We start from the raw sequence: 14,424 nt of genomic DNA on the forward strand, positions 1-14,424 counted from the left end.
TTGTTCCAGCTCAGACTGTTCATTGTTACCCAAATAACAAGCCGTGGGTGACTAAGGACATCAAAGCCCTCCTCAACAACAAGAAGAGGGCTTTCAGAGGGGGCAACAAAGAGGAGGTGAGGAAGATCCAGGTGTTACTAAAGGACAAGATCAGAGAGGCTAAGGACAATTACAGGAGGAAGCTGGAGTGGAAACTCCAGCAGAACAGCATGAGAGAGGTGTGGAGGGGCATGAAGACCATCACTGGATTCAGGCCAACCAACAGCAGGGGAGCTGAGGGAGGTGAGAATAGAGCCGACGAGTTGAATCTGTTTTTCAATAGATTCGACACCACAGTGTCTGCTCCCACCCCCACAACCTCACCTGCAGTCAGCCTGGAATCCAGAGCCACACCACTGTGCCAGCCTCTCTCTTCACATGTTGCCTCCTGTGAGATTCCTGACACCCCTCCCCCACCCATCACCTTCACTCAATACCAGGTTGAGATGCAAATGAGGAGACTTCACTCAGGCAAGTCTGCTGGACCAGACGGAGTGAGTCCCCTTGTCCTCAAGACCTGTGCCCCCCAGCTGTGTGGAGTCTTTCATAAACTGTTTATGCTGAGTCTGAGTCTGCAGAGGGTCCCGGTGATGTGGAAGACATCATGCCTCGTCCCTGTACCAAAGACGCCTCGTCCCAGTGGCCCCCAGGATTACAGGCCCGTGGCACTGACCTCCCACATCATGAAGACCCTGGAAAGGCTCATCCTGGACCAGCTGCGACCCATAGTAAGACCACATCTGGATCCCCTTCAGTTCGCTTATCAGCCTCGTCTCGGAACAGAGGACGCCATCATCTACCTGCTCAATCGTGTCTACACCCATCTGGACCAGCCGGCGAGCACTGTGAGGGTCATGTTTTTTGACTTTTCCAGTGCTTTCAACACCATCAGGCCGACCCTCCTGGGTGATAAGTTAGCAGCGATGCAGGTGGATGCTTCTCTGGTGTCCTGGATTGTTGATTACCTGACAGGAAGACCACAATATGTACGTCTCCCACAGTGTGTGTCTGACAAGGTGATTAGCAACACAGGGGCACCACAGGGGACTGTCCTCTCCCCCTTCCTCTTCACCCTCTACACCACAGACTTCAGCCACTGCACAGAGACATGCCATCTTCAGAAGTTTTCTGATGACTCTGCGGTGGTTGGATGCATCAGCAGGGATGATGAGACAGAGTACCGGGCTGTGGTCGACTCCTTTGTCACGTGGTGTGAGCAGAATCATCTGCAGCTCAACGTGGCAAAGACCAAGGAACTGATCGTGGACTTCAGGAAGACCAGGAAACACTTGACCCCTGTTTCAATCCAGGGGGTCAGTGTTGACATTGTGGAGGACTATAAATACCTTGGAGTACACATTGACAATAAACTGGACTGGGCTAAAAACACCACAGCACTTTACAGGAAGGGCCAGAGTCGTCTCTATTTTTTGAGGCGACTGAGGTCCTTCAACATCTGCCAGAAAATGCTGAGGATTTTCTATGAGTCTGTTGTGGCCAGTGCGATCCTCTATGCTGTTGCATGCTGGGGGAGCAGGCTGAGGGTCGCAGATGCCAACAGACTTAATAAACTGATCCGTAAGGCCAGCAATGTTGTGGGGATGGAGCTGGACTCCCTCAAGGTGGTGTCGGAGAGGCGGATGCTGTCCAAGATAAAGACAATGTTGGATAACACCTCCCACCCACTCCATGACATGTTGGTCAGTCACAGGAGCACGTTCAGTGAGAGACTGAGATTACCGAAAAGCACCACTGAACGACACAGGAAATCATTCCTGCCTGTGGCCATCTCCCTGTACAACGCATCCACTTAACACACTGTTTGCTGCTACAACTACACATGTTTCTTTTCCAAATATTTATTTATAAGTGACTTATGTATGTATGTATGTATATATATGTATATATTGTACTATTCTTAGTTAGCGTATTGTCTGTCTTGTCTTAATGTTGGTTTAAAATGGAGCACTGTAACAAAAAATAATTTCCCCCAGGGATCAATAAAGTATTCTGATTCTGATTCTGATTCTGATGAAAGGTTGTCCGACAAACTCATTCAAAGGATCAAAGATAAAATGAGATACGTTGGTTAATGACTATATATTTCCAGGATGAGTTATTGATAGAGCATCATAAACTCTAAGTATGACTAATATGACTAGTCCTCTCTCTGTTTTTGTCATGTAATAAATAGCAAATGAGTCACTGTATCCTTACACAGTGTAAGCTGGGATGTGGATTGGCCCCACGTTCATGCAGACCACAGATTAATATAAAGTAAGTGAGCAGACCTGCATCGTGATCACTGTAATTTAATTGTCAAAGTTTGGTGTTTTTTAAATAAGTTTTTTTCTGTAATTCAGTTTCGACCACTGATTTAAGAGCTGAGACAGCACAGCGACAGGTGTCTAGTAGCACTATATCCTGACAGAAGAGGAGGGTCAGGTATTTAAAAGGTATTCTTTTTTATTTAAATAGAAGTTATATAAAAAGCTAAATATGCTTTAGTTTATGAATTATCTGTAACAAAAAATTAAGTAATGAGCAGATGATTTTTATTAAAGTTGGACAAAGACTACGGTGCAAAAGATGGTCCTGTTAAAAGGAAGTTTTTCCTGTTAAAAGGAAGTTTTTCTTTCCCGCTGTCCCCACAGTGCTTGCTCATAGGGGGGGTCATACAGTTGTTGGGATTTTCTTTGTTTTCTTTGTATTATTGTAGGGTCTTTACCTTACAATATAAAGCGCCTTGAGGCAACTATTCTTGTGATATGGCACTGTATAAATAAAACTGAATTGAACTGAACTGAATAGTTTACATGCCTAAATGCATGGAATTTCTGCCATTTAATATGCTGATTATATATTTATGTTAAGATGCAGTTGAACAGGTTTACCTAAAATGTGACCAAGCCACTGAGCCACAGTGTCTTTAGGACAGAAGACAAAGTCAGGTTCCTCACAGCACATCATTGCTGTTCCACGATATGTAGGAAGGAAATCCCAGATACTACACAAACATGACTAATAACTTATAAAGTATTTGTTTTTTAAGTCAAGAGCTGCTGGGATCACTAAATGCACAATGAATGACGAGTGAGTGGTCTAATAAATACAAAAGAGTTATGAGGTGCCCTTTGTTTACGTGCAGATACTGCCTGTGTAGTATTCTGTGCAAAGAGACTACTGTCCAAGGTCTGCGTTGTATTAGTACTGCTGGTAAATCCCACAGTGACACAGAATTTAAACCACAATCAGAAATCAACCATCACATTTAAGATGCAGTGAGATTAAAAGCCACACTGCATCTGGGTACGTGTACATTAAGAAGAGTGACGTTAAAAACCATATGGCAAAGATTTCCAGAAACATTGCAGAGTGAGTCACAAGACTGCGGTGAGTATCCTGCACAGATCGGACCAGCGGGATATCCAATCAGAGCAAAGCTGGCTAATGAAACACTCTGACCCCAGGGTTCCCCTAATAAATCCAAGAATGCACATATTCTTACATAGCATGCTCATTATAGATGCTTATCCAACACATTCACACACGAGCACTGACAGTCGAGTGATACAGCAGGCCTGCATGATAGATGAAGGCTGTAAAGAAGCTTTGCGGGATAAATCCAAAGCACAGCTGTGCTCTGTAACCCCCCCTCAAACACACACACACACACACACACACACACACACACACACACACACACACACACACACACACACACACAGAATCTGTGAACAACAAAGCTTCACCACTGCACATGATCAGGTCATAGATGGATTTCATAGGCTTGGCCAGTTTATTACTCCCTCTTATTGATAGTGTGACTGGAAGTGAGTCTTCCAACTCTATTTTATTCCTGATATTTTTTTAAAAGTTCATTATTATTTTTTTTTTCCAAAAAACCAAAATTTGTTCATAATTCATAATTTCCATGTTTTTGTTTGCCTCCCATTCTGTGCATTTAGGTTAAAAAACCACAAATATCAGATATCCTTGTGCACAGGTCCACACCTCAGCCGCTCTTCTTTTAGTCTACTGACCTGCCGCGAGTCTCTGTCATGTTTCAGGTCTATCTCTAGCACAACAACCCAGCCCTTCAGCAGCACTAATTAGCTTAGCACAATAACCCACTGGCACATAAGGTTCCAGGCTTTACACTCCGACCTCAAGCACCTCCTTGACTTCTGCCTCCATGAGCACGCAGAGCAAATCTGCTTTTCATTCGCACTATAACCTACACACGTTTGTTTCATTTGCAAATCCGCAAAAGCCAAAATGCGCACATTAGCAATACGGCATGTGAATTAGATTCGCTCTGGAATAAAGTCGATCTTCTCCATGGATTTTTTTTCTTTCTGCTAGATTGTTTTTCTTAAGATTATTTTCCATGACTTTGTTGATATGAAATTGTACATAAGCATTTTTTAAGCTTTATTCATTTTTAAATACAAGATTTCCATGTTGGTTAAAAAAGCAACAACAGGCTGAATTTTAATGAGTTAAACAAAAGTCTTTCCCAACATCTTGTTCATCTAATGACTCAGATTTCTCTGAAGCCTCGCTTTTGAACTATTGACACTAAATACACAAACTTACTTTAATCCAAAGAAAGCAAAATACAGCCAAGTTTTTACTCCCTTCATCCTTCTTCCATGGGACTACATAAAAACAAGCACTTAGGCAACTCTCTTTAACATAGTCTATGCATTTTCTGGCGCTACACTTGCAGCGCTCTGAGCATAACGGAAATAATTAGTGGTCTCTTACCGAATGAGGTCCAGCAGAGCATCAGCAGAGCTGGTCATTGGCTTCTTGCTGTCCTCAGAATCCTCCTTCTGTGCAGCTCCACCCGGGTGAATGATGTAAACCATGAGAATACCAACTACCACAGCAACAAAGGTGGTCCACAGGTAGTATGAAATGGTCATTATTCCCAAGCGGCTGGAGCACTTGGCATCCAGAGCAGCCAGACCGGACATCAAACTGAGAGCAAGTGGAGACACACAAAGGCGGAAAGAGACAAGATAGAGTTAGAAACCAAGAGGGAGTTGAAGAGATTGTGGCTGAAGAGATGCTTCTGCTCAGTGTCAGAGTGAACATTTTGAAGCTGAATTTTTAGTTTTCCTGCAGAAGAAGAAAATCAGTAGTGATCAGCTACATGCAGCTGCAAATGTTCAGCCAACTCGTGTAATGTAGATCCTTGCTGTAACCACCCTGCAAACAAGTGGCCCTCTACTACACAATCCAAAATACAACTATTTATTATTTTCTTGCTTTACTGATGCTAGATTTAACTTTAAAACTCTTGACTATTAGAATAAAAGTTCCCAAACATATGAATGAGTATGCTGGGTCTTAAAGTGAAAATAAACCGCTGGTGGTTCAACAGGCTCCAAATTTGTGAAACGCCAGAGGAAATATTCTGGCAAGCTTCAAATTCAGCATTCACCTTAATAACATGCTTTATGTGGATATGAAAGCAAGCAGAGCTTTAACTAGGTGTGCAGCTTTGAAATGAATGCAGCACTTAACCAATCTCAATCAGCCTGTTTCAATTTTGAGAAGCTCTCCGTGTAAGCCTCTGCAGTCTTAAACAAGACACGGCTTCTTCTACCTTAAGATACGTGAATTCAGCCGTGTAGCTTTGCACTCATCCCTCTATGCCAGTGAAGGGGATGAAAAGTTGTTCTTACAAACATTCGAAACAGTCGATGTTAATTTGCATTTGTATGGGCAGCTCTGAATACAGCGTCTTTTCAGATATTTGTTTTCACTGTACAAAGATGGTGACGCTCATCGTATATACAAAAAAAAGGAGTGAATGAGGGAGATTCACATAATTGGCTTCTCGGTGAGTTAAAAAAAAAGTGAAAAATAAATGCAAATGACATATTTTTGGGAAGTGTGGGAGGATGTGGAGGGTGATGCTCGTGAAAGCAGAGAAACAGCGGTGGAGAGATCTTTAGCTGGGGAGACAAGATTTTCTCCCCATCCTGTGTAATCTGGTTCGACTTGGCAAGTGTTTGGGTGGATGTGCTGAGTTTTTCTGTGCACTCGCTGCCTGTGCTGAAACTCATACTGTCATGCCTCCTTCCATCATTTTTCAAATGCAAACTAGAGAGTCTCCATCTCCTGCAGGTTTCACACTGGGGACTATTGTGCTTTGAAAAGCCAGTCTGGTCACATGAATGGAAACTTGCGTCTTTCTGTGTGTGTGTGTGTGTGTGTGTGTGTGTGTGTGTGTGTGTGTGTGTGTGTGTGTGTGTGTGTGTGTGTGTGTGTGTGTGTGTGTGTGTGTGTGTGTTTGTGATAACATAATCAATTCTTGGGATGGGAGAAAGCATTTGATTGAAACTTGCATTAAAACGCTGCAGAACTTTATTATTAAATGCTCAAATTAAGCGAAGGATCAATTTTTTCCACTGAAGCCAAATCATAATTTCACAGCTGCAAAAACGCTGATGCGCTTGAATGATAAATAAAGTCACGTCTTCACTTGATTTTGCTGTAACTATGGTAACTATAGCACAATCTTGGCTTCCTAAATGGAAAAATTATGCTTTTCCAGTTCGGAGTATATGAAACATTTACTGAGGACTAAAGTTCAGACAGTCAATTCATCTGCATAGATCACTCACCTTTGTTGAGATGTTAAAATGAAAATGTAACTGAATGGTTAAAGAACCACACGTGTAAGTACAGGATAATAGCAAATTCTAACACTGTTAAATTACTACTGGTTACAAAGTCACGGTGGTGTGTTGGTAGTCTCTAAACTGGTTAAATATCTACAACTTTTTTCTGCGTAGCAAAAATGCTTCACAATTAGACTCAACCAGGAATGCTGGAAACTGGTTTGTTACTAAAAGTGAAAGCACAGTCTCTCTGTGAGGAAACCTTTAATGTAATGTTTCATTTTGCTTATAAGTAGCCCAGAATTGCAGATCCCTCGCACCGATCCATCTATGCATCTACAGGGATTAGAACCCAACTTGTCAATCATAGGGCAACAGGTTGGGTACATCTTGGACAGCTCATTTCTTTATATTTTTCAGACTTGCTTGTCATTTTTTATGGTTTTGAGCTGGCTTTCTCGATACCTCTCAAAGATTTTCTTTGGTCATTGGCTAATTTGCCCCTCTTCAGTTCAGTCTTCATACCTGATCATTTTCAGAGAACTTTTTTTTGTTACTTCAGCCACTAACACTGACCAATCATTCAGGCCTGTGGTGTAGGAGATCTTGACATCACTGATGTAATTATAAAAGCAGAAATGTACAGACAGATTTTACCATTTGATTGACAGTGGCTTCATTCTTAAGCATGACAACAATGCCATACGCACTGCCAGTACAGTTAAGACACACCTGGATAGAAAACCAGTCAATGAAAGGTTGGCCTCCCCAGAGGCCAGACCCTGAACATTACTGAAGCATCTCGACAGAGAACAAAAGGCAGCCGACATCCAAAGATCTTTGAATGTCCTTCAAGAAGTTTGGAGAACTATTCCTGAAGACTTCTTCAAGAAATTAAAAGAAAGCTTGCCTAAGAGAGTTCAATATGTGTTGCAGAGTAAAGATGGTCATTTCAAATACTGACTTTAAAACTTAGAATTGTACAAACTCTGTTTTTGTCTGCATTTCTGTGTTTTTTTGGAAAACCACTACAACAATTAACTGGTAATAAAACATTTTTTAACCTTTCTTATTCAAAATGCAGCTGAGTATAAATGTCAGTGTCAATAATTTTATCACGTGATTTGTTTTAACAAAGTCTCTTTTACCTTGATACAAATATCGAAGTTATTACTAAAACTGGCTATTATCTAAAAAATAATTCTAATGAATTAGTTTAAATCTGTCATGAAAGACACCTGCAGTGAAAGGGAATAAAAAAAGTAACGATTCTCTGTCGCCTACTTGTTAGAGGCTGACTTTGCCTAAACACCTAAACAGTGAAATGAGTAACGTCAGGGGTTACAGTGCAGGTGAGCGAACCCTGAGATCTGTGTAGTGTCTCAGCACAGGGAAAAGAAACACGACTCACAGTAATTTCTAATGTGAGCTTCAGTAAATTCTCCTTCTGTACTTGATGTGATCAGCTGACCTGCTGCTCTGGATTTCTACAGCTGAATCCAAGTTGTCAGCAGTTTCACGAGCTATCCTGGCTGACGTCCATCCCCGACACTGACACAATACTGTTTATATTATCTTTACACTGGGCAGCATAAAACTGATATAAAGTTGCCATTCGGTTAATTAATCTAAGTATCATCTGCTTAAATGCAGCTTCATCTCTGCTACACTTGATGCCGTCTAACTCTGACCATGAGCACCACAGACACTGTGTATCAGTCCAACACAGCTTTACTGTCAATTCACCACAATACTGCAAACTAAAATGTTTATCCTGCACTAAACTACCCAGTATTTTCATGCCACGTTTGAATAACACAAAGTTAGCATAGCTTAGTCTGTTTTATAAAAACACATCCTATACAAATCCAACACGCCTTCCTTTCTACATCTTTCTCCATCTCTGAGTGAACTTATCTCACCTTGTGAAATACAGCAGCTGGACCTTTAGCTAGTAACACACTGTGAGACAAACTGGACACAGACAGTTTGTGTGTTTGCTGATGTTTGCTGAATGCTGAAAGAGTATAAATGCTATAGAAGTAGAGAGTAGAAAGATATTTGTTTAAAAGTGTGGGGAGGAATAGTAAAAAGCAAAAAAGTAAAAGCTTCTATATGCAGATGTTTTCTTAAAAGACCAATAAAAAGTGCAAAGGTAAGAATCTGTACTCTCTAAAACCTTTGCCAGTTCCTTTTCCACAAGGGCAGTCTAGACCTTTGCTCTTCTAAAGGCTTTCCAGGAAAACCCTGTTTTGTCATTGGACAGTTTGACCCCGTGTGCACTCAGCTCTGCTTACATCTTGTACTTACAAATCTCAAAAGATTTGACACTCAAAGGTAAATCTGGCATTTTAACTAAAAAAGAAAAAAACTGAATGTTATGAGTTATAACGCTTTATAATTCACCAACCACCGTGATATTAATTCTTATCACATACATACTGCACTGATGGGCAGGTTATTCCACCCACTATTTCTTTCTGTCTATTAAAGAAAAAAAAACAAAACTCAGTGGTTTACCCTTTTCTGTTTTTTTTCTCCTTGAACTGAACATTGTGATGCGACTGGAATTGCAATCACAGAACGGAGCATCGCTCGTGGGAATAAACCTTGCACCCACTGGTACATCAGATAACAAATGCAGCTGCAGAAATGATAACTAAAGGGCTTGCCCTGAGCTGCTCAGGGATTAGATGACCCCCAGCAGAAAAATCAAAATGTCATAAGTAGAATGTCACACTGCATTGCACTGGCAACATGTCAAAACATTAATCTTCAGGATAATCGCAGACAACAGTTTAAACTGAATATATATATATGTATATATACACCAGGCCTTTGTGGATTTGTATGTATGAAGCTACAATAAAAGTTAAAGTTTGATGAATGAATTTAATCAACATCATCAGCTTAAATTTACATTGAAATCTTCTAGCCGTCATGTAGCTTCACGTTGACCACAAACAGCACAGCTTGCATTGTGAATTACACGGTAATCCTGAGAGGGCAGATGCACTGCGACTTAAGAAAACAAGATGAAATAAAAAAGAAATGCTTAAAAAGCTCGCAAAACACAATGGAAGTTGAATAAAATACAATAGAAGTAGTGAAAAACCTCACAAAACACAAAGAAAGGATTGTGACGGAAAAGCTGTTTCAATGCGAAGGACATGCGAAGGACTGCACTGAGACATGTTTAAAAGAAGCGGATGTCACGGCGAGTGAGATGAGCCGTGTGGAGATAACAAAGGAGGATCCAGTCGCAGGCACTCGTGAAGGTGAGAAGGTGGTTTATTGGACACAAAATGCAAACAGAGAAACGGCAAACGGGACTGAAGACTATCTAAACTGAGAACAACTAAACTACTGAACACAAACCAGGACATGAACATGAAGGAGGATGAGCAGAGGTAAGTGACGATGGACAGCAGGGAGAACATACAGATGAAACACGGTGGATACGCAGACGGGCCAGCGACTATGACAGAAGACACGACTTAAATACACTCAGAGAAACACCGGGAGATTACACACAGGTGGGGGACACAGCTAGGAGTAATTAACGAGATGAGACAAGGGAGGTAAAACTGAACACACTCACATGAGACGCAGACCTTCACAATAAAACAGGAAACAAGAAATCACTACACAAAGACGCAGACTAGACACAGATCAAAACCCACAGCAAACATGAGAACACAAAACCTGAGAGCAAAAACCAAAACCAGAATCACAGAAACAATAGATAAATAATAATAATGATCAACAAAGCACCAGCGAACAAAACGATCATTCAAAAATAAACCAAAACAAGAGAACTCAAAATGCTGGGTCGAACCGACCCAGAACCGTGACAGTGGAGGCTTCACCAGTATGGTGAGGGAGAAAAAGATGCAGGTATTAAATGTTTTAATCATATGAATCATAAAATACTCTAGACACATGTTTGCTATCAGCAACCTACTGTTATTTGTCACTTCTGCAGCTGCTCACACATTATGCTATCCCCAAACACACTTGTGTTGTGTTTTGTGAGATTTATTCAGGGTTTTTTTTTTGTGATTTTGGACCATTTTTCTGGTGTTTTTCTAAGCTACAGTGTGTTTGACCTTTCTGAGCCACCGTAGCATTACTATAAATGTTACCACAATGCTATTTACCCTGCGCTAAACTGAACCAAATGGTCTTTTACAGTATTTTCATGCAACATTTGAATAACAACAATTTAGTATTATTTAGATGTTCTACAGTATCTCTCCCCAACTCTGAAAGTGTCACACATTAACCTTTTTTTCTCTCCCTGGGAAATTTAGCAAATCTGCATTTAGCTACCAAGTTACAACGTATGAAAAACAGCACATAAGCACTTTGTGTTTGCTGATATTTGTTAAGGTGTTTTGAGATGACCTTCTACTTAGGAAATGTTGCTTCAGTGTATCTGTGAATGCAATCTTGCAACTTGCACCATGAATGCATTATAGTAATGAGCAGGAAAAAGGATGCCTTGCTGATGTAAAGAAGGCGTTGGATGCCATCATTTTCTTATCACTGAACAAGCGTCTCCTTATCATCAGCTGGAAGCAGTGACAGACTGCACGTGAGAAATTAACTAACTCAGTATTGACCATTACCCTAATCTGCCAATCAGATTAACAAATGAGATTTAAGCACTCATTTGTTGAGGGTCCTGCAGCGCCATTCCAGATCATTGTAGTCCATGTTAACCCCTGATTATAGCAGTAAATGCTGGAGTCTATCCCAGCTGCCACAGGGCCAAAGGCAGGATACACCTTGGACAGGCTATTAGTCTATCGCAGGGCTAACACAGACAGACAGCTTTTTAGGCTCACATTCATATCTATGGAAAGCTTAGAATTTGAGAGGAAGCTGGTATTTAGTATCCAGAGAGAATTCATGAAAAGTGCACACATAAAAGCCCTGGCCAGCTGGTGGATTCAAACCCAGGAGCTTCTTTCTGTGAACCAAGCTAATGCTAACCACCGCTCCATCTCTGTGCTCTAATGGGAATAACTGCCTTTACTCATCCTGGTATCCCATAGATGTTCCTCAGGACCAACCATGCTGTAAACCACTAGCATATACTGTACATAGGTTGGCAGCCTAAGATCTAATGCTGTATCCTAGACATTACTGGAGTCGCAAGAGATAATTATAATGAATTTATGTCACATATACACAAAGATGGTCATTAAATCTTAAGCTAGGAGCTAGGAAATCTTTGAGAGATCTTTGTCCTTCTCTCTGAAATCTGCGCCAAGGTAGGATTACAGCCTGCCATGTGTAGCTGCCTTGACCATGATGGTTCAAGCACATGCAGAGCAGATCTGCCATAAGATTTTTGGACCATATGGGGCTTACACTCCTCCCTGTTCTACCTTCGTTGAGCTAGAGCTTTACAGTAATCCCACATCGAGATGAAACAGAGGAGGCAGAAACTCCTTGGAATGGAGTATATACTCCTTGGAATCGGTGGCAATCCAGTGATGCTATGACCTGTGTTTCAGGAGATCGCATCAATGTTCAGTTTAGTTTCAATGCTTAATATATTCAGAGTATTCATTATAATTTTGTGCCAATATACTGTAAAAAAGAGGCTCCGTCGCTCTTAATGGCGAGAATTATCCAGGAGCATACTTGCCACAAGATGAAATCATTAATAGGTACATTAATCTCATCAAAATGGTTCTTTTTAGACTTTTGATTCAAAGGGTTTTTAAATCAATCATCAGTCTGTGCCTTCAAAATAGAATGAGGCACCTAGACAGAGAGGGTTATGAGCTCAATCTGAAATCATGTAGAAAAAAGTCATGTTTACCTTTTTGAGAAATGACTTGAATATCAGACGGTCAGTAAGTTTAGTCTACTAACGTTGTTGAAATCATCGCCGCAGTCATTTCCAGACATTTTTCTAAGGAACAGCTGCAACGTTTGCCCACTTTATGAAAGTTAATACAAGCCTGTGTCTTTTGGAGCAAAAGGAGTCATGGAGAAGCTTAAGAACGCTGTTTTGATTGCTACTCAGTAGAATTATGTATTAATAAATGACTTATTAACAAATTCATATTTTTTTAGTTGCTGGTGGATTGCTGTATGGGCATCAGGGTTAGTCAGGAAGAAAAGTGTGTATAGCGCTGCCAGACATTGCTGTGGTATCTGACTCTTTGTACTGTATGCTGAGATTAAGAAAACCAATTTTCTATAAACCTCAAAGTGCACTGTGTGACCTCCCCAGCAAACTAACATCACTATACAGCATGCGGTTGGGATTTTAGCTGTAGGTCTATTTATCTCCCCTTCAGGGTTCAGGGATCAGGGCCAAGACTGAAGCACACCAGACAATGGCAAAATGAATCCTATAAAAATGAATGTTGTGATGTTGGTCTCTTTTAGTAAAATGGGTAGCTGGCAGTACAGAGTTAGGATTTAACCTCTGTAAACAGTCTTTAGGCGGGACTTTGGGTGCCAGACGATTTCTGGTTTTCATTTGTAGTCTGGAAACAAAACATGGAAGGCACTTGCTGAAATGCAGACTAAAAATCTCAGGCTACAATCTAATGATAGACTTTTGTTATTTTATTTTAACTTATCTGCATTTGCAAACAATGACCTTTGTATGGAACAGGTCTAGGGTTGCTGCATCTGCCAGAAACCCAAAATATTCGCTCTTGTCAACAGAAGCTAAGCCAGACGATGGTCGCTGCACTGTTTGAGCTCAGTCTTGTTTAGCCGTTTACACAGGGATGCTTTAGTAAAACCCCCTAAACACCATAATTGAGTCCAAGAACAAAGCGAATGTTGTCTTGACCCTTTTATTTATTTATTTATAATACCGTAATGTTGATTAAATGCACAAACATTCAGGTCACCAAATAGATCTGTAAAGTTCATTTTTACCCTTGAAATCAAATTTTATAATAGTGGCGTTCAATTCAAATATATTTAACTAGCCCAGCATCAGATTCTCTCTTACTCAGTAGGCGAGACACACTTTACCATCAAGCTGTCTCAGCACAGCGAGGTTAAACGCATATTTGCAGCTAATTAGAAAAATTTCCTAAATACCACAATAAAAAAAAGCACTTGATGAAATATAAAGGAATGATTTGCATTCTGACAGCCAGCAAAACAAAACAGTCAAGCTAAAGAGAAGAACACAGCTCTGCACAACTGCAACATGATTTCTGTAGCTTGACGGTTAATCATCCAAATGCAACACACTAAATCACTCTAGCAACGAAGGGAAAAGGTGCAAGGACTTGAATTTGGTGCTATAGTCGAGTGCATGTCCTTTATATGTCATTCACTTATGACGTGTAAGTTATTTATAGTCTCTGTCTGGGAAATATTCACAGGGAACTGTCTGACCTAAGTGCGCCGTAGCTGACCACCTGCCTCGGGTATGAGAGCTGAAATCAGGCAGGCATTGCCAATTTTATTGAGCCACACAAAGAGCAATTAATCGCGTGTCGTACCGTGGGGCAAAATAAAAATCAGGCATTGCCAATTTTATTGAGCCACACAAAGAGCAATTAATCGCGTGTCGTATCGTGGGGCAAAATAAAAATCACAGCAATTCTCAAAAACAGATACTATCGTTAAGAAAACACACCCGGAGATTTCAGTCTAAGAGAGTGAGAGCTACATTAAACTCCCATACAAACAGCTGGATTTCTATCCAATTCATTTTGTGTGTGTGTGTGTGTGTTTTACAAAAACAATTAATTCT

At 40.8% G+C, this 14,424-nt stretch overlaps 1 protein-coding gene across 1 annotated transcript in view; it reads right to left on the reverse strand.

The window, feature by feature from the left end:
• slc1a7a (solute carrier family 1 member 7a) overlaps positions 1-14,424 on the reverse strand; it is a 51,614-nt gene that overhangs the window by 27,021 nt on the left and 10,169 nt on the right. Inside the window, exon 3 of the mRNA XM_085388624.1 lies at positions 4,810-5,025. Coding sequence (XP_085244750.1) covers positions 4,810-5,025 — 216 coding nt within the window. The remainder of the gene's footprint in view (positions 1-4,809; positions 5,026-14,424) is intronic.

Source organism: Rhamphochromis longiceps, linkage group LG18 (assembly GCF_057381845.1).
Source record: "Rhamphochromis longiceps isolate RC_006_pf linkage group LG18, R_longiceps_female_GT1.1, whole genome shotgun sequence".
In the NCBI taxonomy this organism is placed as follows: Eukaryota; Metazoa; Chordata; class Actinopteri; order Cichliformes; family Cichlidae; genus Rhamphochromis; species Rhamphochromis longiceps.